Genomic DNA, 22,497 nt, shown 5'->3' on the forward strand with positions numbered 1-22,497 from the left:
TGTTTCCGTGTCCAGCTATGTCAAAACTTACGGGTATCGAGGGATACATTCCATGTTTTGATCCCTGTCTTACACTGTTCGCTGTTGGTACATGCTTCCAGAACCTTCAGTTAACAGGAAAACAGGCAGTGGCAGCAGTAAGTTTAGAACCATCTTGTAAAGATACAGCCACCAACAGGCTGTATCTTTACAAGTCACAGAGGGAGTGACAGCTTGAATGGCAGGGAACTTCAAGGAAGGCCTTTTTAAGATTGAGCAAATTTGATTCTTTTTGTCCGTCTGAGAGGATGAGGCCAGGAGGATTGGAGATAGGAGAGAAAAGAGGGTGGCTTGAGCAACATTGAAGACAAGGCCTTATGAGAGTGCAGAAGAAGGCTCTAGATTTGGCAAATCTACACCATTTACCTGATTTAAAATTACAATCAGATAAAATTACATTTATCTGATTTAAACTGGAGGACAGGAAAGACTTCTTTTCCCTGAGTAGAATCTATCATCTGTATGAAGGGACAGTGGGCCTAGCTCAGAAGAGCTGGAAAGGAATGCGGGGCGCATCTTTATTTGGCTCTTAAAGTGTTCCAGGCACCATCTTGGGTGGTTAGGGCTGCAAGCCCCGTTTCTGGACTTGGAGCTTCTGAGCACCGCGTGCTGCTGTGCTCCTGGCCCTGCGAGGAAACAGACGCTAAACCTACGGGTTTGCATGCAGGGAGAGGCCATGCAGGGCTTTGCAGAGGCATCTGGGAGAGCCAGGCTGCAGTTGGGAAGGCAGAGATTTGCAGACATTCGTGCTGGAGAATGGAACAGTAAGAGCAGGAGGTGATATGGCTGTGTCCCCATAATTAACTTTCTGCCCACCTTTGTACTAGCCAGTTCCGGCTTGAATAACAAAAGCCTTTCTCCCTAAAGCCAACCAATGCCTTCTATCTAGTGTTCTCTGCTGAGGTGACCAGCAGTCATTTGGAAGTGTCCAATAGAAATAAAGTGTGAGCCACATAATTTATGTCATTTAAAATTTCTAGTAGTTGCATTAAAAGGGTAAAAGGAAACGGGCACCTGGGTGGCCCTGTTGGTTGAGCTTCTGACTCCTGGTTTTGGCTCAGGTTATGTTCTCAGGGTCGAGTAATTGAGATGATTTACGTTATTATTTTTCATCTTGTCTTTGGATTCCAGTATGTATTTTATATTTACAGTGTATTTTAATCCATACTAACCACATATTAAGTGCCCAGTAACCTCCCGTGGCACGTGGTCCCCTTAGTGGACATCGTGACGCCAAAGCAGGAGAGGAAGTTAGGGACATGCTATAACAACCACTATCGTGTGGCTGGGATGACAAGTTTCAGGTCTCTGGGGCTGACTGGATTATCAGACCGTGCAAGCTACCTCTCTTCACTACATTTAGCCTCTCATCCTTTTGCTAAGTGGTTCATTTCTAAGATCTCCCTTGTTCTCGATGGTGGAAGGAAGGAGCGCATTGAATATAGAAATGACCTTTAGATGGTTAGCTTCTGACTCCATCATGGCAAGAAGTTTTCTACAAGATTCTAAGAAATAGCTGTCCAAGTTATCTTTGATTTTTCCCCCCCCTTAGGTTATCAGTTAGCTTCCTCTTTTCCTGCTTGCTCGCCAAAATTCAGAAAACATTCTGTTCTTGATGTTTTGGAATATGGTGGCATTTCAGATATAAGCACGATTTTTATGAAGCGAATTCTTATTTTTAAAAATGAATTCTGCCTTTAGTCACATATTTAGAAAACAAGTGCCATAAACATTTTTTAAATTATGGAAGAGTCGACCAGTAGAGCATTTTATAGTGTATGGCCAGCTTAAAGGGCAATCAGATGGATCCAGGTCCTACCATTTAGTTGAGATGGTAGAACGTAATAATAGAATATTAAACTAGTAGAACGGAATATACTAGTACTTTTGAAGCCTCCCTGCTCACATTCCCTCTTTCCACTGTTGAGTTAAATGGATTGGGTTTTCTTCCTCATTCCAAGACTTGTTTTTTAGGCCTGAAACCTGCTAACCTAGAAAGGGCTAATTCAGCAGGCTTGAAAAACCCCAAATCTATGGGAAGTAGATGGCTGTGAAGTCGGAATGTCCTCTCCCAGCTCAGCCTTTGGGGGGCAAAGGCAAGAATGCCCTCAGGAAAGGTCGCTAAGGAATCCAGGGATCAGGCAAAGAGCAGAGGTTTCTTAGGAGCTGTTGGGAAATTGCTAAACTGCTTTTGGTTTTTATTTTAAGCCCATCTGAGGTGTTGGGAACATTCGAGTCCATTTTTAAAAGAACCTTTGGGGCATGGCCGGGTGGTTCAGTCAGTGAAGCGTCTGATTCTTGATTTCAGCTCAAGTCATGATCTCTGGGTGGTGAGATTGAACCCTGCCCCTCAGGGAGCCTGCTTAAGATTCTCTCTCTCCCTCTCCCCCACTGCTTCTCCCCCGCTCCAAAAAAAGAAAGAAAAAGAGCCTTCTTTCGGCCTTTCCTTTGAGTGTAGGAACAAGTCGGGTCTCAGGAAAAATGAGACAGGACTTAAGTGCCTCGAAGCTGAGCTGCCTCCCTTTCTCGTCCTAACCCCCAAAAGAGAGGTTCTCCCAGGTGCCATACACTAGTTCCGAATCTGCAGTCTTCTCTCACTTTCATCACGCTTGCTGATGAGTAACTTCACCCCCAACAAGTGAGCTGTTGGCTTTTGTATCTCTAGCTTTCCCCGAACGCGGGCTCTACCCCACCCACCCCCATGAAATGTTTGATAGTTGTAAGAAATAATAGTACCTTAGTTTCCACTGTGGATACTCAGTGACCCTTAGATGGCTGGGGCTGTTGGGGGAAGCATCAGAGTGCCCGGACAGACAGAAGATGATCCGAGACCGAACTGCACACACTTTCGGGATCCTTTCTTACCCGGAGCATGGCTGGCTCATGTCCGTTCTCGTCCCACAGCCCTCTTTCGCTTTCGTCCCTCCCCCTTGAATTTGTATCTCCAACAGTTACAGGTACATGAAACAGTCCTTGCCAGAGCAGTCGTCTTTTCCTGTGGTCAGATTTGCTTCCCCAGACCAGCTCCGACAGAGCAAATCTTTGAGTTCAGCAAACCCTTTTGTAAGAAGCGGGGATGGAAGAGCAGAGACCTCCTCCGTGCAAGCAGGAGCTCTTGAAAGCACCGGTCCCGATCCGCACCCTCGCTGGCCTCCCATCTTTCTCCCCAGCTGTAAAGGGTGCACGTTAGTGCCGTGATCTGATCTGGTGTAATGCGACCCATGAAATGGACATTCACAGGGCCTTGTCCTTCTCTGGGGCCCATTTCACACGCGAGAGTGACGGTTTGGGGAAAAGTAGATTCTTTCTGATTTCAGAGACGACATGGCGTAGGGCAACGAATGGGTGTTAGAAGGGGGCAGGGTGTCTGAGTTCGGATAAACTGGTCAAGGAGGGATTGAAGCCTGACTTTCTTGTTCAGGGATTTTCATGTAGTTTTCTGAAACTTTATTATTTATATGCTGCTTTTTGCTTCCGTCATCTGTCACCACCACTGCTTAGGAAAGGAAAGATGTCTCCTTGGCTTCTCTCTGCGATTTTCTCTGGCATTCAGGAAGGAATTTTCCATGGAAGGAAGAACAAAAATCATGGTTGGGTTCTCTCCACAGATGACCCAGGATCAAATGTAGGTAGATTCTTAGCAGACTTTTTGTTACAGGTGATCATGGTCTTTCCAGTTTCATCTGTACAATGGGAAAAATATTAGAGCCGACCTCCTATGGCTGTTGTGTGGATTAAATTAATAAATGATTCATAGGTGGCCAGCCCTGAGAACAATGCCTGATACATAGTAAACTTTGCTGGTCCACGTTTACAATTCCAAAAGTTACGCTATGGTCTAAAGCAGTTGGAAGCTTTCCTTCACCTGTTCTGCTGCGCACACATTCAAAACTTCATTTATCTGAAGAAATCAGCTGGAGAATGCCTTCTTTCTTAAAAAACAAACAAACAAACAAAAAACCAACCCATCAAGATATTTGAAACCCTTGAAGCCTCTCTGACTTTTTCAGTAAGAAGCCCAGCGTGTTCAGGTGTCTGGCTTCTCCGAATGTTCTTTACGGTGTTATCCCTCCCTTTCTTCCCCAGGCCCTCGGCATTAAAGAGAATATATTTATTGGAAATGCAAAGTACTTTACAAGAATGAAGTCGCTTGTGACTAGGAACGAGATGAGCTTCTTTTCTGTTGTGAAATGTTCCAATTCCATTTCTAGTTTCTGTATTTTGAGATTTCAGTCTATTTATAATTGACTTCTTGATGCTTTCCTTGGTTCCGGAACAAGTATGAGGTGGCTCCCATAGTATAGGAGGAGACAGGCAGGATTCAGTCGGGGTGGAAGGGGGAGCAGAGCACTCACTAGAAGAAAGAAAAGGATTTGTAGTAATAACCCTCAGCATTTACACATTGCTTTGTGTGTGTGTTTTTCCCCCACACACTTTTAAAAACAAGTTCTCTTTGGATTACCCCAGTGACTCTATAGGTCGTGTTCTTCCTGTTTTATAGATGAAGATACTGATCCCTGAAGAGAGTGTGTTTTGTTCACGTTCACCGAGCTAATACTGTGACAGAGTTGGGATCAGGACGCCTGGCTTTTCCCAAAACCTGTGTGCTTCCCTAGAGTTGAAATCGTGTATGCACACAGTCAGGCGTTATTCTGTGACCGCTGCAGAGGGATTTGTTTCCGCTACAACGTGATCGATCTCCTGGTTCAGTACGGAGGCACTGGCCATGTGTGCATATTGAATAATCTTGTCGGGACGGCGAAGCTGGAGGTCACCCACAGGGTGGGCAGGCTTACCCCTCCTTGACCAGCCCTGGTGGTCCGGAAGCCCGCCTTCAGCTTCTCCCACGTGCTTCGGGGGGTTTCAGCAGCAGATGAGCGGGAAGCCTGGCACGCTCTACTCCATCCTGTATCCCTTCTGGGGAAAAGCTTATCATGAAGTTGATGAAGGGCTAAAAGTAAGACATCATCCCTTCCCACAGCTGGGTTGAAAGAGTCATCCTGCCCACATGATTCTTCATGACTGGTGTAGGACAAACAGGGCCCATCGATTGTGCCGGAGCCGCGGCACGTGTCTGCTACCCCCGTGTGTGCGGCTTCCTCGTGTGCTTCCCACCTTACAGTCAACTTCACCAGTCCCTTTGAAAGAAAAGGCAAAACCTTTTTAGGAGAGTGCCTCAAACCACTCTGAGCTTCTAGATTAATCTGAAACAACATCTGAGTTCACAACCGGGTCAGAGTTGCAGAATAGCAAGCGAGACTTGCCAATTCAGCAGGCGTGTGTCTTGGGCTAGTTAAGAACCAGGACGATCTTGAGGTCTGACTTTGTTGCTTATGTTCAGACCTTGTGTGCAGAGATAATTCTGGGTGGCTTTGGATAACTGTGTTTCTTAACTGAAAAGGAGTGTCTGTTGCCTGATAAGTATTTATCTGTGAAATAGCAACATGGTGTAGGTCTTAGGGTAGGAGGGCTTTTACATCTCCACAGACCCCCACCCCACCGCCCCCAAAAAAGCAAGGTCATTGACTCAGGCATGTTACTAAAGTAGGAAGTCACTCCTAGCTTTTTTAAAAAAAAGTATCTGTATTATTTTGCAGGGTCTCAGTTCTGGATTCTTTCCCCCTCTCTCTTTGCCTTAAGGGCTCTACATAATCACAACCAAGTAGAACTGAAAACAGACAAACCTGTCCCACTTCTAGTGGATAGAGAACTGGGGTCCAAAAATGCCTCTTTCTTGCCAAACCTCAACTCGTTCCATGTTCCTTCTTCCTTCTTCTTTCTCCCTCCCTCCGTCCCTCCCTCTCTCTCCTCCTCCCCCCAGTCCTAGCCTGCCCCTTCAGCATCTGACCAGCGAGGACTCGCTGTTTGGTTTGCCTTGTGCGAGTGACAGATACCCGTCGTGGGCTGGAACCCGTGCTCCTTTCACTCTTGTCTCTTTACAAGGATCACAAAAGCGGTGTTCAGCATCAAGGCAAAACTCACACTGAGAATCGGTTTTAACTGTGGCTGTTTAACAATGTGAATCGGGGGGAAGTGGTGAAGACCTTCATTGTGAAGTGACTTGAAGGGCATTTTTCTACCGGGTCTCCCAGCAGAGTTGGAGAGGGCTTGCAAGTTTAAGCCTCCGGACCACTTTGAAGAAACGTGTCAAAATCGATGGTCCCCGCTGGGTGCCAGACACTGTGCCGGGCATTCTCTCTGTAGCCCTTGAAAGCAACCCTTTAGGGTCGGATTTTTTGTAGATGGGTAAACTGAGACTCGGGAGGGTTGAGCAGCTGCCTCCAGGATGCACACTCATGGGCACAGTGTGGCCTGCGGGGATTTCCGAGTGGACCTGCCCTGGCTTAGGGATCGCAGGCAGCACGGCCTGGGACCAGTGCTGCACTCGTAGCTGAGACTCGCAGCAGAACAGCTTTCTGGTTGGGAGAGCGCAGAGCCCTGTCACTTCTCTCCCTTTCCTGTGATAGGTGGCCACCGTTTGCCCCGGTGACAAGAAAAGTACTATCACCAGCAATTACTCAGTGGAGCAAGGATATTAAAGCGGAAATTTCCATTAGGTAAATAACTGTGAAAGAAGAACCCCAGAGAAGGGGGCAGAAATTCAAGCCCAGGCTCCCGTTACACTGGCCAAACATCTCCGGCATCCTGTGCTTGCTGAATATCATGAAACAGTCAGGAAAACTGATCGGACAGAACAGAGGGACACAGTATGAATTTTTTCTCTTGCATCATTCCAACATCTACTTGAATTTCAGTTTTACAAAATCAGCTGTCCCGAGCCTGGCCCCAAACCCGGGCTACTTTGTAGGGGCTCCATTTTGAGGGACCATGGGATGCTTTCTGGAAGGTGGGGTACTGACCGTGTGCGTCAGCTCTGCCGTGGTGCTGGCATCTTGAAGTGCTTCTGAGATTTTCACTTCCTTACCCAAAATAGGGCTTTCTAGAAATTAATGATTTGGGGCTGCGGCCAGAATTTGTGAGTGTGGTATGTGCTGAAGCTTCCTTCAGTGAAGGACGGGGAAATCGGTGTTGACTTTGCAAGTGTGATAGCAGGTTTTCTGAAGGACCTTCTGTTCCTTGGAAACTTTTGAAATCTTAAGCTTTGTGTGGACTTGAAATTGCTACAAAACGAGCTAGATTGACTTAAGTCTCCACAAATGCCCCTTCTGGTGTCCAGATATTGTTTTACTGAGGACAGTCATGAATTAGCTGCACATTCCCCTCCAGGTGCTAGTCCTATCCCCGTGCTCAAGCCAGGCTCCCACTGTCTGTCCTGTGCTTCCATGGCCTTCTGTGGCCCCCTGCCGCTTCTCTGGGGACACACCTGCCGAGTGTTCTTCATGCACACCATCTCGTGTCATCCTTCCTACAGCCCGGTGGAACCTGATTGTTCCCATGCTGTGTGTGAAGATGTCAAAGTTCAGATAACTCAGTACTGTTCTCATTGGATGCCTCATGCATCTCGGGCTCTGTGCTAAGTGTCTCACACATTCTGTCTAATCCTTCCGGCATCCTTCTAGGTAGATGTCCTCACCTCATTTTGAAGATGAGGAAACAGGCTCGCAGAGGTGAAATTCCTTGCCCCTGATCTCACAGCTAGTAAGTGGCACAGTCAGAAGCCGAAGTCAGTGCGAAGGTCTTTCCGTTATGCCGCACACAGACCTCCTGACCGAGGTCCTTGGAGGCAGAAGGCAGAAACCATCTCTGGCTTAGGATTCCTGTTGGCTAGCCTGGCGCACAGTCCCTGTCGCTCACGCGTCTGGTGGAGTGTTGGGCTGATGCGTAGCTGGATTGTGTTTGCTCACGTCCTTGTGATTTCCAGCCTTTCTCCCGCTGCCTCTGAGGGCAGCTTCCCCTTCCCTGAATATCTGTCCCCAAGCTTCATTCCCCATTTTGATGTCCGTGAACTCGCCAAAGAGCATCTGCTCTGAGGAAAGTTCAAAATGAGTCTGAATTGCGAGACATTTGGCTTCTTTTTAAAGTACGTGGGCAGGGGTGCTTCGGTGGCTCGGTCTGTTGCACATTCGACTCTTGGTTTCGGCTCGGGTCATGATCTCATAGGGTGTGGGATGGAGCCTCGTGTTAGGTTCCTCACTCCTGGGGAGTGTGCTCGACAGATTCTCTCTCTCCCTCCTGCTCCTTGTCTCCCAAAATAAACAAATTTTTTTTTTAAAGATTTTATTTATTTATTTGACAGAGATCTCAAGCAGGCAGAGAGGCAGGCAGGGTGGGGGGCAGGAAGCAGGCCCCCCACCAAGCAGAGAGCCCAAAACTCAGCTCAATCCCAGGACTCTGGGATCATGACCTGAGCCAAAGGCAGAGGCTTTAACCCACTGAGGCACCCAAGCACCCCTAAAATAAATAAATCTTTAAAAAATAAGATAAAATGGGCAAAACCAGGGATGGGGTGGTAAAAGATGTCCCACGCCGGTCACTGCCACATGGCCCTGTGGCTCTCGTGGACATCTCTGCTCTGGGCTGACTATAGTGCTCTAGCTCAAGGTCATGGGTGAAATAACTCTTCCCTGCCTCAGAGCAGACCTGTGCCAGAGGGCACCCATACAGAGTGCTTACTGGAATCACCGCCCTCTTCAGCCCATGTGCTTACCCTATCTTTGAGGGAGAAATAAGATACGGGGTGTGATTTATTTTCCCACCGAGGTAGGGAATGAGAGAGTTGGAATTAAGTATGACTAAGTGCTCCCACAGTGAGAGAAGGCCACAAGCTTTCTGTGCCCTGGATTCATACTCAGAAGCCTAGGGGACTGGCCCGGGGCCCAGCCTCTTTGACCACGGTACCCTTCAACTCACTGATTCTAGATTAGTTCTATAAAGCATCTCTCCCCGTAAAATCTGATTGACCGCTAATCAGCACGAGTTTGGCTGCATCACGGATTTCAAAACCTCCCATTTCCTGAGTTCTCAAAGTCACAGGTACAGGGGTAAGATTTTGGTAATAGTTTCCTGTGAATAATATCTTTGTACCCTTTCCATTTACTCACAAGTGACAAAGGACAAGTCCAGTTGGCTTGGGTGAATGATTTATTTTGTCCACAGGGAAGTGAGAATTCAGACAGAAGTCCTTGGGTGAGTTGAGTAGGTGTGGGCGCCTTCGGGCAGCTGAGAAGCCCGTGGCAGAATCCAGCATTTAGAGGGAGGTGTGATCTCTTGGGTCATCTTACCCCATCCTCCTGAGGTCAGTGTGGTGTTTTTGTACGGAGAACTCCCAGGACCAGGCTGTGCTGGGGGAACCGAGGGTCCCGGAGCAGGGTCAGTTGGCAGTGACGCTCTTAGCGTAGGCTGACTCCTAAACCTTAGGGATTGAACTTGTTTTATTGTTGGGCGGGGGAGGGTGTGGAAGGAGAGGGGGTGGTTTGGAGCAGTTCATTATTCTCTTAAAAAAATAAGATGATTCTTATTTTATTCTCACATATTCTGTTAAGGGGGAAAGTATTATGGGATTTTTCATTTCTTCCTAGTCAGCTGCCAGAAATCAGTAGACAGGACCTTAACTTAACTATCTTTTCCAAGGAAAGACCTCTTTTCAAGGAAAATTAGAGTTTGAGGAGGTAGGAAAGACCTGAGTGGGACCTGGGATGCAGCGTGGGTGCCGCCGGGCCTCTTCTGGCACAGATGGCGCACCGTGGAGACGGCTCTCTCACCCACTGCTGTCTTGCCACCTCCTTGGCATTGGTCACGGAGAGGCATTTTGCCCAGGCCCCGACCGGAGAACACTGGCAGGCACCGTAATTCCAGAGTGTAGCAGGGACTCGTTCTCTCGATCCTTTCCAAAACAAGGATCATGTTTGCCTCTCCTCCCTGGATTCGCAGCTTACGTTCCTGGCTCTTACTGCTCCCTGTTCCCTGCCGGGGACTGGGACCTTCCCGGTGAAACTGTCACCCTGGACAGTAGGTCCCAGGCTGCTGTGTGTCCTCCGCAGCACCTCAGTCTGTGCTGGGCCCTCAGTAAGCGCCTAATAAAGATGTTCTCACTTGGATCACACGTCACATGCTGTCAAAGCTGGAAAGGAGTTTGGAAACCACCAAGGCTGACCACTCTAATTTTATAGATGGTACCACTCCAGAAACTCATTCTGGAGGCCGGTGTTTATCTGCTGGACACAGGGGGGAGGGGGTTGTTTTGGGTTTCTGTTTTTGTTTTTGTTTATGTAAAAGCCTAGGGAGCACTAGACTCTGGTTTGGTCAGATGCCCAAACTCGTGACCTGCAGTGGCTCTCCGACAGGATCCCTGACTACAGCCTTATCTGGTGACTCACAGAGCTGGCCTTGCAACATCCCGGGGTGTCTCCAACCTAAAGGCAATTGTGAGATAACCTTTCATTAACTTTAGTTCTCCTATTAGACACAGAGTGGCAGGGACAGCAAGGCCAAAAGCAAATAATGAAAGGGTGCATCTCTAGAAAGGTCAGTGATCACTGCCCTAAATCATAAAAGCATTTGGACTGAGTAAAAGCAATGAGTGCTCCCATCTCTTGCTCCAGAAACTATTGCTTCACCTGGAATTGCTGGTTCTTCCTCTAGTCCCTCTTCTGTGCCAAGAACTCACCTTCGCCTGTCACTTGTGTCATGAAGCCTCAGGCCTGGTGCTGTAAAAATGTCCCTCGGGTGCCTGGGTGGCTCAGTCGGTTAAGTGTCTGCCTTTGGCTCAGGTTATGATCCCGGGGTTCTGGGATCGAGTCCTGCATCGGGCTCCCTGCCCTGTGGGGAGTCTACTTCTCCCTCCCCCTCTGCCCTTCCTACCCACTCATGTGCTCGCTCGCTCTCAAATAAATAAATAAAACCTTAAGACAAAAAAGTCCTTGCCAAACCAGTATGAAACGGGCCCCCCGATGTCCAGGCTACCCAGTATATTGGGTCTTCAAGGCAGGCAGTTTGCCTTGAATCTTTGCACCGAGCTCTGTATCTAAATAACATTCCTGTGAGTTCTCCGAAAGGTTAGTCTTGGGTCATTGGCACTTAAACCACTTGTTTTGGTAGATCTTTCCCGAGAAGGTTAATTATATATTTGATATCCTTTCCTCTTTCTGCCTGAATGATGAGGATAAGTACCCTGTGGTTTATTAACTGTCACTTTAAACCTTTTCAGGTTGTCTTGTGACAAAACAGAGTTTTATGTCCTTTTTATCCAGCTTTGATGGATGAGACAGCTTCTCTGGTAAAAGAATGCCAGGATAAATAAGATCTTTCTCTGATTTGTGGGGGAGGATTTTGCACTGGCAGTCGTGAGTTCAAGTCTGCCATTTCATATGAAAGGTGGCCTAACCTGTTCACCTTTCCATACACTTCCTTCTTCCTTCTGACCGATGGGACTGGGCACCTGACCAACCAGTAACTGTGGAATAAGTGAAAGAAAAGACATGACTTGAGGGCAGTGGAGGTCTCTAAAAGTTTTGATCCCAAACCCCAAAGCAACAATTTGCTGCATTTCCTGTTTTGAATCACACTGGTTTCTACAGCAAAGAGCCTCTGTCCTTAACATTCTAGAATCCCAACGCTTACCTCTTCTCCCCCCACGTCATTTTGTGATACGGTTTTCAGTAAACTGCAAGACAACTGGGGAAGGCGGATGCCACTATGGACATTTAGTAGTTGTTTTGCAAGCCTCATGTCCCATCAGTGTAGAGCGTCCTACAATCTGAATGTGTCTGGTGCTCAGGAACCAGTCTCCTGGGATATATCATACATGTAATTCAGCAATTAATATCTCTCTTCTCTCGGTTGGGATTTACTGAATCCCAGTTAGGAGCAAGGCAAGGCATTTATTTAAAATAATTAAAGGGGCACCTGGGTGGCTCAATGGGTTAAGCCTCTGCCTTCGGCTCAGGTCATGATCCTGGGGTCCTGGGATCGAGCCCCGCATCGGGCTTTCTGCTCAGCGGGGAGCCTGCTTCCCCCTTTCTCTCTCCGCCTGCCTCTCTGCCTACTTGTGATCTGTCGGTCAAATAAATAAATAATCTTTAAAATAATTAAAATAGCAGAAATAGTGCTGAGACTTTAAAACTCTCTCCTTCTGTTTTTAATTCATTCCAGTTCGCAGGGACATTATCGGACGGCTTAGGGAAGACGATGGACAATCGGCATCAGTCGGAGCGGGAGTACATCAGATACCATGCAGCCACAAGTGGGGAGCACCTCGTTGCCGGCATCCATGGCCTGGCTCATGGTAAGTCGCGTGGTCCCAGAAGAAGGGCTCCTCCACCACAGTTCGTCCAAGGTCCCCTTCTCAGCCATCCGACTGCAAGTGGAAATCCTGGCCGGAGAGCTTGGTGTACTTGACAGCCTTCCAGGCTCGCTCGCTCTCTCTTTTTTTTTTTTTTTTTTTTTTTTAAGATTTTATTTATTTGACAGACAGAGATCACAAGTAGGCAGAGAGGCAGGCAGAGAGGCGGGGGAAGCAGGCTTCCTTCTGAGCAGAGAGCCCGATGCGGGGCTCGATCCCAGGACCCTGGGATCATGACCTGAGCTGAAGGCAGAGGCTTAACCCACTGAGCCACCCAGGTGCCCCTTCCAGGCTCTCTTATTTTATCCTCCTCACCGTTGGAAGTGTTACAGCCCGTGATGTTCTTCATTCGCTTTCACCTATCGGAATGGTGCGTGCACTCCAGTCCCTTCCTGTTCTCTGCCTCCGGTTCCCAAAGTGTCGTAAAGTGTAATTAGTTGGGCCCCTTTTTAGAATACGGAACTGCTGCTTCAAGACTTGCCTTCTGCTTACTGAGCATTCCTTCCATGGCAACTGGAATGTGAAACTGGCTGCTGGGTTTGTGGCCCAGATGTTTTTGAGTCTTGTATACATGCACATTCAAAAGGATTGTAAATCCATGTGCCCAAGAGATATAGGTGATTGCATGAATGTATTAAGTCTCTGACTTTGTTTGAATTCTGACCTTTAATGCCTTAACTCCTACTCATTTGCCTTTTGTTGCGTTTTTCTCAACAACTTCTTAGTGTGGCATTCGGGGCCCTTGGAAATGTAAGCCCAGCCAACTTCTCCATCCACTGTCACCCAGCCACACTGTAGAGCTGCCTTAGGGTTAGAGTTAGGGTTAGGGTTAAGGTTGGGCTGTTGCCCATACATACCCCCAAGGGCTTGCTCACTCATGGTCCTCTGCCCTCCCCTCCTCTGCCCCCCATCCCTGCCTGTCAAAGTCCTGTTCAACCTAGAGGTCTTAATTCAAATGATGCTTGCCCAGCTCCATGATCCCCAGTTAGAATTAATGACCATTAGATCACACGTAGCAGTCTGGGTTGTGTATCTAGGCAGCTGTGTGCACCTTGCTTTCCTGATAGACTCTGCAGGTCAGGAGAGCAGAAAGAGCATTTTGTATCCACCTTTATACGTGCAGAACCCCATGGGATACCTGGCCTGTAGCTCCTGCTTCGTAATGCTTAGTGAATTGCATCATTTGTACCAGATTCTCAGAAATAGTCTGAAGCTAGCAGAAGTCATGTCAAGACTGACCAGGCTTTGATTATCCACATTTGGAAGAAGGAGGAACATAAATAATAGAAAATCTTAAGTCTCTTCATGCTTAGGACACAGCGTTTAGGGCAGAGTTTTTGTTTATCAGTTTTCCTAACCATGAGGTTTGGATCAAGATGCCTTTACTTTCCTAAGCCTGCCCAGCTGGAAAGGGAGCAGCCCCAAAGGAGACATCAAGCTAAAACTTGGCTGAAATTAATCTGTCTAGGGATTCAGAAAGTTGATTGTTGGGCAGCCATTTAGGGTTAAAGATTTAATTATTCTTTCTAGTAACTGTAATGATAGTGACTGGGAGTCGGAGGGACTGGTTTTGTTTGTCTGTTTTTAGTGAATACAAAATGCTTTGCTATGTATAATTGCCTTTGTCTGTCTCGCATCCTTGGAATATGGAGAGAAAGCCTAGCTGTCCTCACTTTTTGGTTGGACACAGGAGTATGCTGAGAAAATGGATGATGGTTCAAGGTTGGTTGCAAAATCCCTTCCAACCAAGGACCATACAATACACGCAGCATCTCCGAGAACAGGCAGCCTCGTCCGAGGAGGATACGTGAGGCCCTGGATGGCATGAGAGCAGGAGCCTGGTGTGAAAAAAATCTTCAGGGATAACAAGAACCAGAATCCATTCAGTCTCCTTGGTTTCAAAATGGGGGAGTCCCGCTCAGTTTTCTCTGCAGGCCACACTTGTGCCAGACTGGGTAATGTCTATCTCTCCATGACCTTGGTTCAAAAGTTTCGGAGAGGGCTGTGGCCTTGCTGGCGCAAATGGACCCAGAATCCAAAAGAAACGTGGATTGTTAGTGCGTTCTCACCCAAGGAATTTCCTTTACCGATTTGTCTCACTAGAGATGAAGAGTCTAGAGCGCTTCCTCGTGCCCCTGCCGTCCAAGGGTAAACATCCTGTGAGTGTCCCTGGCACACATCCTGGAAACGCTCCCCGGACAGGGCCCCGCTTCTTGCCTGTGATGTCTGTGTCCTCTCCAGCTTCTGCCAACTTCTGGCCACTTCTCATGCTCTATAAGATCATTGCTGTCAACTTTCAAAACGTTTGGAATGTCTTTGTGACCTAGGTTGGTCTTTTGAAGAAACTCCATGGAGAGTCCTGGCTGGTTTTAGCAACTTTTTTTGGCTGGGGGCTGGGGGGGAAACCATTCATCAAGGCTTCATGACTTACTCTGATTGCCTAAACCTGATTTCAGCAAAGTGTGCAGTAGCTTTTACCCCATTTCAAATGTCTGGTGTTGGCCAGTCATACAGTGTTCTTGGAAAACCGAGGATCTGTATTTATATCCCTCTGCCTTATATTTTATGGGACCCCAACTTTCCCCAAGGGCCACTATATGCTAGTCTATTGATTTAGTCCTACTGTCTGCTTAGTCTCCTGATTGCCCATGTGCTTCCCACACTCGGGAACTGGAGAGGAGCCACTGTTAACTTCTTAGGTGTTCTTTGATTTTTTGTTTTGTTTTGTTTTGGTTTTTGTTAGCTGGGACACACTTCACTTCAGACTAACGCATAGTCTATATTCTCAGACTCTAAACTCAGCGGGCCAGTCTGAGTCTGCCAGTTCCCAACTGGAGTTGGTCTGCCTATAGCCTCTAGAGAGGCTGACAGAATGCCCCTAAGTTACCTTGCCAGGGGCACGGAATTGATGGCGTTTGGCTTCAAATGCTTTTGCTTTTGTCCTCAGCCAGATTACAACAGCCCTTGTCCTTCCCACTAGGGATCATCGGGGGCCTGACCAGTGTGATAACCTCGACAGTGGAAGGAGTGAAAACGGAAGGGGGCGTCAGCGGTTTCATATCTGGCCTTGGGAAGGGGCTTGTTGGCACTGTAACCAAACCAGTGGCAGGTGCCCTGGATTTCGCATCAGAAACAGCCCAGGCGGTGAGAGACACAGCCACGCTCAGTGGCCCCAGGTCAGTGGTCATTGGTGGGGCGTGGGGGAGTGGGAATCACTTTTGCACCAGCCCGGGTCTGCTGCCTCTCCTGATCCACGCTGATGCGTTTAGTCGTATACTTTCTGCCTTAACGTTGCAGTTTGTTTGTTTGTTTGTTTTTAATTTATTTGAGAGACAGAGAGCACTAATAGGCAGAGAGGCAGGCAGAGGCGGGGGTGGGGTGGGGCGGGGAAGCCCCCTCCCTGCCGAAGCAGAGAGCCCAATGCGGGACTTGATCCCAGGACCCCAGGATCACAACCTGAGCCGAAGGCAGCAGCTTAACCCACTGAGTGACCCAGGCACCCAGTGATGCAGTTTTTTAAAACTTGAAACATGTATCTTAAATTTCTGGCCTGCCTAATACAAATACATGAAAATAAGGCACAAAAATCTGGCATGAATTCTTCCTGTATCTGCCTATCTATACCTATGTCTATAATTTATTTATATATAAAATGGTTTTCTTCATTAGAGGGGTCAGAAATAGGATCACACCCTTACAGATCTCCCCTGTTCACCAAACTAACTAGATCCCCCCCGCCCACATGCCCATTAAGAAAACTGTCCGACTGCAGGCTGTGTCTGGCTCCTGGGCTCCGTGGCATGTTCTGGAATCGCAGCAGTTGCGATTCACCACGTGAGTGTCCTTTCTTGGTCCTCCTACATGGACATGCCGGCCAGTCCCCCAGCCTCATGAAGGAATTCCCCAGGCAGGTTGGCGGTTCTGCTGTGAGATGTTATCTTGCCTTGATACCAGCTGGGAAGGGAAATCAGGGGCAGCCCACATGGCTCCACAGCCCACAGAATCTGACTACTTTAACATAGCTTTTCATGTTAGTAGCCTATTTGAGCCTTCCTTTTTCTGAGTGACTAATTGGGGATCTTATCAACAAAGGGTATAATGAATGTTACAGTTCCCAGCCAAGCTGGACGCCACTTAAGCCCAGAAGGATTTTGCTGCTCCCTGGTTAAGAGATATTCCCCGAGTGAATTAGTGTGCCCTTTTAGAATGTCTAGGGCCTGGGCCTTGTCCACACCCTATCGCTCCCTCGAATAGGATTTGAAGTGAAATCGTCCCCAATTAAAAAGAATCCATGTGTCTTTCACCAGGAAACCTTTCTGATGACACATTACTGCAGGGGAAATGCTTAAGATTGTCGACTGGGACCATGTAATGTGTTCTGCCAGACTGTCTTCCAACTGGAAGCAGCTGCTTTTAAAAAAAGGATCTGTAGAGTTTACTTTAGTTAGGTTACATTCTATTCTCAGATACAGAGCTAAAACAATCCTTGAGTATATTTTGAAGCATTTATGAAGTTGGGGGGAGGGGCAGTAGGAAAGCTTTGAAAGTATTTCGGTTAGTTTTTCTGGGTCGGCTGGAAGCCCCCAAAGTCCACCTCCACTATTTTGTTAGGACGGTAAGACCTAACGATAAGTGAGTAAAGCAGGAGACCCCTAAGAGTTCCAAAAGAAACATCCTTTTTCGTAAAATCCCAAAGTGGCCAAAGGATTGAGTGATTTGTTTCAAAAGGGGTTCTGAGGTATGTGTTTCATTTTTTTAAAAATACCATCTTGTGCTAGGAACTTCAGTGACGCTGACCAGAAGGAAATGACGAATTTTCTACACAGTATCAGTTTGGAAGTCTTGATAAAGTTTTGTCTTTCTTTTTCGGAGCGTAAGAAAAGTACAAAATGGTTCCCGCAAAAAGCCAGGTATCCTTAGTTTCTGGGCTGTCCGGTGCTCACGCAGCCGGTTCTGCTCCATGTTGCCCGGTGGATCCTGTCTCGCGGTTGTTTCTAGTTAGTAAATATTGATTGAAAATTTTCTAAGGCCTCGGGGTCAGGAGTCTAGCAGAAAGCCAAGCTGGCCCTGCTCTTCCCCTGGTCTCCCGGGGAAGCAAACATAAAACAAATAATCATAGTAATAATTTCTTGCTAAAATTGTGATAAATGACCCAGGAGATTTATAGGGTGCTGCGAGACCATGTAATTGGAGAAGGCAAAGTGGAGAAGGAGGTTGGCTAACCTGTGATCAGCGGGGTCAAGAAAGCCTTTTCGAGGGCGGTGCTGTTCCGAGGTCCAATATGCTGTCCCTTGCGCCACGGAGGGCCCTGGGAAGTGCTAGTTAGGATGGAGCCTGAGTATATGGTGGGGGTTGGCCAGGTGAGGGGAAGAGAGAATCACATTCCAGGTCAAGGGGGTCCAGAGAGGCTAGTCAGTGTGCCTGAAAACAAACAGTAATCTGGCATTCCGTCTGAAGTCCGGCTGCAAATCTGCAGGACTAGCTCTCTCCGTAGCTCTTCATGCCTGGAAACAAAAGCTACGGTGGGAAGAGAGAAGCAGCCGGGTGGTCATCGGCCTGGGCACCTGGGAGCTTCGGGGAGGGGCAAGAAAGCTTCTACATCTCCTCTCTGTTCTCAGAGGAGCCCCTGGTGGGAGAGCCGTGGCCAGAGTTGCCAGAGGGGAGTGGGGTATGTGCTGGACCATCTAATTGGGAACCTCAAAGAGATTTGCCTCTTTACCCTTTATTGCACTGAAAAGACATTACAGCTTCTGCTGAAACACTTTGACCAGTTTCCCTCCATCCATTTGTCTGGGTCCCACACTAGGCTATTACTGAGTATCCTTATGTTAGAAAAGAACACTTGGCCTGGAAAACAGCAGGTCCCAACGCCCCTCTTACCTTAATCCCCCCCCCACCTCTTTAAGCCTCAGTTTTTCCATCTATAAATTGGGGCTAGATAGACTTATCTGTTCATTCCCTCTCTCAGAGATCTGAAGCCCAACCAGGGTTATTTTCCTGTGGGTCCTATAAGGAACACTATAAAATGCTGGACGACCCTATTTTGAAAGTCACATTAAAGGAGCACAGAGATCCTTGCAGGTGGAGAAATGTTTCAGTGCCTTGAGAGTTCGTTCTGATGACAGTGTGATCTCTTAGGAACACACTAGTTCTACCAGGGGATAAATCACCCTGATTTCTTGGAACTGAGTTAGAACCATCTCCAACCATCCCAGTCGATTGAACAGGATCCAGGGGTGTTACTCAGGGTTTTTCCCCACTGTTTAGACAACAGGGACTAACAAATGATTTGAAGGGATTAGAAGTGAGATTCTGACCGAGGGCTGACCTGAGCCCAGGGACCGAGCCAGGAATAGAACCCAGGAGTCCAAGAGTTCTGCCTCTGAGTCTGCTCTTGGAATGAGACTTTCTGCTTCCTTTGTACTATTTCATCCAAGTGAAGGCTTAGATCTTAGCATCTATGTTTTAAATGACTCCAATTTTAAGCAGATGATAGCAAAGTAAGCCATAAAACTGTGAAAGAATATTCCTTCCAGTAATCCCTCCTAAAAGTGGCCTTACAGGAAATATTGGCTCCTCTTTGTGTTTATTTGAACATGACTTTATTTATAGGGAGCCCCCCTCCCTGAGTACTTTTAGATTAAAATACTTCCAAGTTCCTCTCCTTGGTGGAGTGTGCAGGCATTCTGAAGAGACAGTCACCTGACTTTCCCCTGAAATTGCCATGCCATCTGACAGTTCTTGGGAAGGCAGGTGGGGGTTGGGGGAGAAGAGGGCGGAGGATAGCAGAGCCTTTGGCCTCCACATGAATATTGTAGACTAGTATCCCCTGCTGCATTCGTTAACTGGACAAGTATGTGTGGTTTGGAACAGAAATAAGAAGCCTTTTCCAAGGCAACTTTATGCTGGCTCAGGTCGCATCTTCCAGTCTACGTGTATGGGGCCACATTTGTCTGTTCCCAAGTAAAGTTCATGAAAATGGTACTGCTGGCAGCCACACTTGTGGTCCGTGGAAGCCACAGAAAAGCCTGCTGCCCTTCAAATGGGCCAGGCCAAAGCAGGGCACCCTCTGGCTGCCTGCCCATCTCCTGCGTGTGTGGTGGTAGTCGATGGTCGTATTTGAGAAGATACTTGGGTGGTAGAAAGCTGCAGAGACCCAGGGGCAGCCCTTGCCCAGCAGAAGGCAAAAATAACATTGAAAAGGGGAGTATTGGACTCTGAGCTATTTATTTGCCTCTTTATTTCTCTAAATACCATCTGTTGTGGGCTTTGGGTTATAAGACATTTTAGGAAAGTAGCAGATGAAGATTTATGAAGCTGGGCCCCGAGGTTTCCGCCAAAATATTTCTTCACGTTTTTAGTCAAGACCCAAAATGGAGAGGAAAGTGGGAGCTGGCAGAACTTGAAATATTTAAACTAATTTAGCAAAGCTCAGGAGTGTTAGAGCTTATCTCATTATTTAAGTTAGATAAGGAGGAACTGGGGAATTTGAAGGATAATGATAGATCAGTGCTTAAGAATATAGCCATCAGGACCCTGGTCATGCTCTGGAATCCGGGGACCCCTGTATTGTGCACAGAGATGTAAATTCCAGTTGCTCTGAAAGCTTTCAAGTAACCTTTCGGTTGATGTCATAGAAAAGATTTATGATGGGCATATTTAACTTTTGCAGTACAAACAGTCCCAAGACACCACCCAAAATTCGTTCAAGACACTTTCCATTCATGGTCTCCTGGATGTGAAATTGAAGCAGATCTTCTTAAGGAACAGTCCCTTTTGTTATAGTGTTTGCCTTCTTGTACCTATGACTCTCCGAGATGGAAGGGAAAACCCTCGTAGGTCACCAGAGCCTGGATGCAGTCGGGTTGGACAGGTCAGAGAAAAGTCCACGAAGGGAATTTAGGAAATGCTTTCACTACTCTTTCACCCAGTTTGGAAATGCTGCTTATAAGGATTCTGCCCTGAAAGCAGCCATTTGCTCTTCTCGGTAATGTATACAACACATTAAGCAGAACTGGTTTGAACTGAGCCTTCAGGGAACTTTCAGAGGTAAAAATCTTAATAAAAATGAAAATTTTTTTTTAGGCTATGCCAGTGCTGTCAGTTTTTTCCAGCAGTGTTCACCTAAGGCAGAGGAGCGTGGCCTGACCTCCCACGTATCTGGGGGCAGAAGCAAGTCCAGTATTGCTTGGAAGGTTTCTGTTGTGTCTTAAACCTATAAATGAATTTTACCTTTTATCCCATGCTTTAATAAGATAATATTTTTAATTGCTACCAAATGAGCCCTTCAGAGAGATACTCCAGGTCATCGTGAGACTTCCTCCTCATCCTCATTTAAGAGCCACAAGACATGCTTTCCAGATGAGTCCTCTAGGCCCTCCTAGCACTAATGGAAAGACAGGTATATGAACACGAGTGAAAAGCCAGAGCCTAGTACCTGTTTGACGCTGAGGCTCCGTTTCTGACCTTTGGGCGTATTTGTCTATTGGCTTGCCCGCTGTCTGCTGCCTGGGACAGCCCGTGCATCGGCAGACGGGCCAGCTTTGCCATGAAAAGGAGGTTGATTTCAGTGGCACTGAAAGAGGATTGCCATGTCCATCCAAAGGGAAGAGACTGGTCACGCCTCTTCTCTGCTGTCCCAAAGTGGCCCCTGAGGGGCCACTTTGTATGAGGTCAGAGCCTTTGTATACACTTTGTACGCACTTTGTATGAGGCCAGAACCATATATTCTCGCTTCCTGATCTGGCCAAACCAGGCCCTTCCAGAGAATGCCCCAAGGTGGATGGCTCATTCTTGCACTCTTTCTGAGCAACCCCCACAGAAGAGACAACATTCAGAGCCGGGTCACAACCTAGGCTGTCTCACTCGGGTCTGAGATTAAGCTGATGAAGTTACAGGTTAAGACACTGTTTAGAAACATCTTTCATGCCTTTAGAAATTAAGATTCCTCTCACAGGACCTCAAGCAGAGAGCTCTTATTTTTTCCAAGACAGACTTCTTCCCTCTTGCTAGACTGTAAATACCGTACTTTCCTTTCGCTCAGGCTCCAAATGATGCCACTCTCGTTGTAACATAACTAATGGAAAGCTCAGATCTGTTTCTGTTGCTGGGAAAAAAAAAAAAAAAACTAACATGGAAACCTGCACACACATATTTGAGAAGAGTCTTTCCATTTCTGAAATCCCATAACTTATTTTTATGCAAGATTATCTGTTAAGAAGAAAACCACTTTCTTGGTCATGGTACATTATAATCGTTTCTAGAAAGGAAAGTGTCTATTTTTTGCCATTTTTGGCATGCAGAGATGACTGGCTTCATGGGAACAGCACAATCCTCTTTCCAAAAGTAAAAATAAACTGAATTTAGGCACATACAGTACAGTCCTTGTATCTCAACCAGTAGGTCTTTGCTCAAAGAAGATAGAAAGGAAAGTGTAAGTGCTTTCAAATTTTGGTTTCTTCCATTTGAAAATTAAATAATCAACCCAGCCATTGTACATGTTGGGTCCTTTCCTTGTTCAGTGACTTATTTGTAAAACTCCAGAATGACTGCATTTGAGATTTTTGTTTTGAACTTCAAAAGAGACAAAATGGCGGGTTCCTTCCTCAGAAAAATTTGTATTTCGTGTGTTAGGGAAAAATGAAAGGCCATCTACTGTTTCTGGAATTCCTCTGCAAAGGTGTTAAGTTCACTTACTTTTGGGTTTTGGTGGCCACCCTACGTCTGTAAGGTTTTCCCTTACAGAGTCGTCCCCTTTTGCCCAGGATGTGATTGGAATCCCCTTTGAAAAGTGGATCCAGGTTTGAGTTCAGACCCCCCTGCTCCCCGGAGGCTTTAGGGAGTGAGGTCATTGTGAGGTACACAGGGGACCAGTGGGCTAGCAGGGGACTAAATGAAGAATGTAGTGTTGTTTTACAAGGGAAAGTTGTTTATAATCCTTGGGGGAAGTTTGGGTGTTGTAATGGACCCAGAGTCTCCTTGCCCCCTAACCTTTATTTAGTCTCTTTGCCAGACCGCCTCTCAAAGACAGATTCTTGCTAAGTTTCTCACTAACGTGTCAAATGGGAGGAACTAAGATTTGAATTTGTAAAACCTTATAATTACAGTATACTCTAAAAGAAATAGAGTTTTCTTATGTCTGGCTTATGTAACTCAAATCGAGTTAACAGTGTTACTAGTCTATACTCTTAGTGAATTACTTGGATACATAGAGGAAA

The 22,497-nt window shown here is 47.0% G+C and overlaps 1 protein-coding gene across 9 annotated transcripts in view; it reads left to right on the forward strand.

Moving 5' to 3' along the window:
- Positions 1 to 22,497, forward strand: part of VPS13D (vacuolar protein sorting 13 homolog D) — a 252,478-nt gene that overhangs the window by 189,868 nt on the left and 40,113 nt on the right. For 7 of the 9 annotated variants that reach the window (XR_009345222.1, XR_009345221.1, XM_059136730.1 and 4 more), the window contains 2 exons: positions 12,091 to 12,223; positions 15,261 to 15,456. Coding sequence is in view for 6 of the 9 variants with exons in the window: in XM_059136730.1 (XP_058992713.1) it covers positions 12,091 to 12,223; positions 15,261 to 15,456 (329 nt within the window). In the remaining 3 variants the exon portion in view is untranslated. The remainder of the gene's footprint in view (positions 1 to 12,090; positions 12,224 to 15,260; positions 15,457 to 22,497) is intronic. The other 2 variants (XR_009345223.1, XM_059136734.1) reach the window with 1 other exon arrangement.

The sequence above is a fragment of the Mustela lutreola genome, chromosome 10 (genome assembly GCF_030435805.1).
Source record: "Mustela lutreola isolate mMusLut2 chromosome 10, mMusLut2.pri, whole genome shotgun sequence".
Taxonomy (NCBI): Eukaryota; Metazoa; Chordata; class Mammalia; order Carnivora; family Mustelidae; genus Mustela; species Mustela lutreola.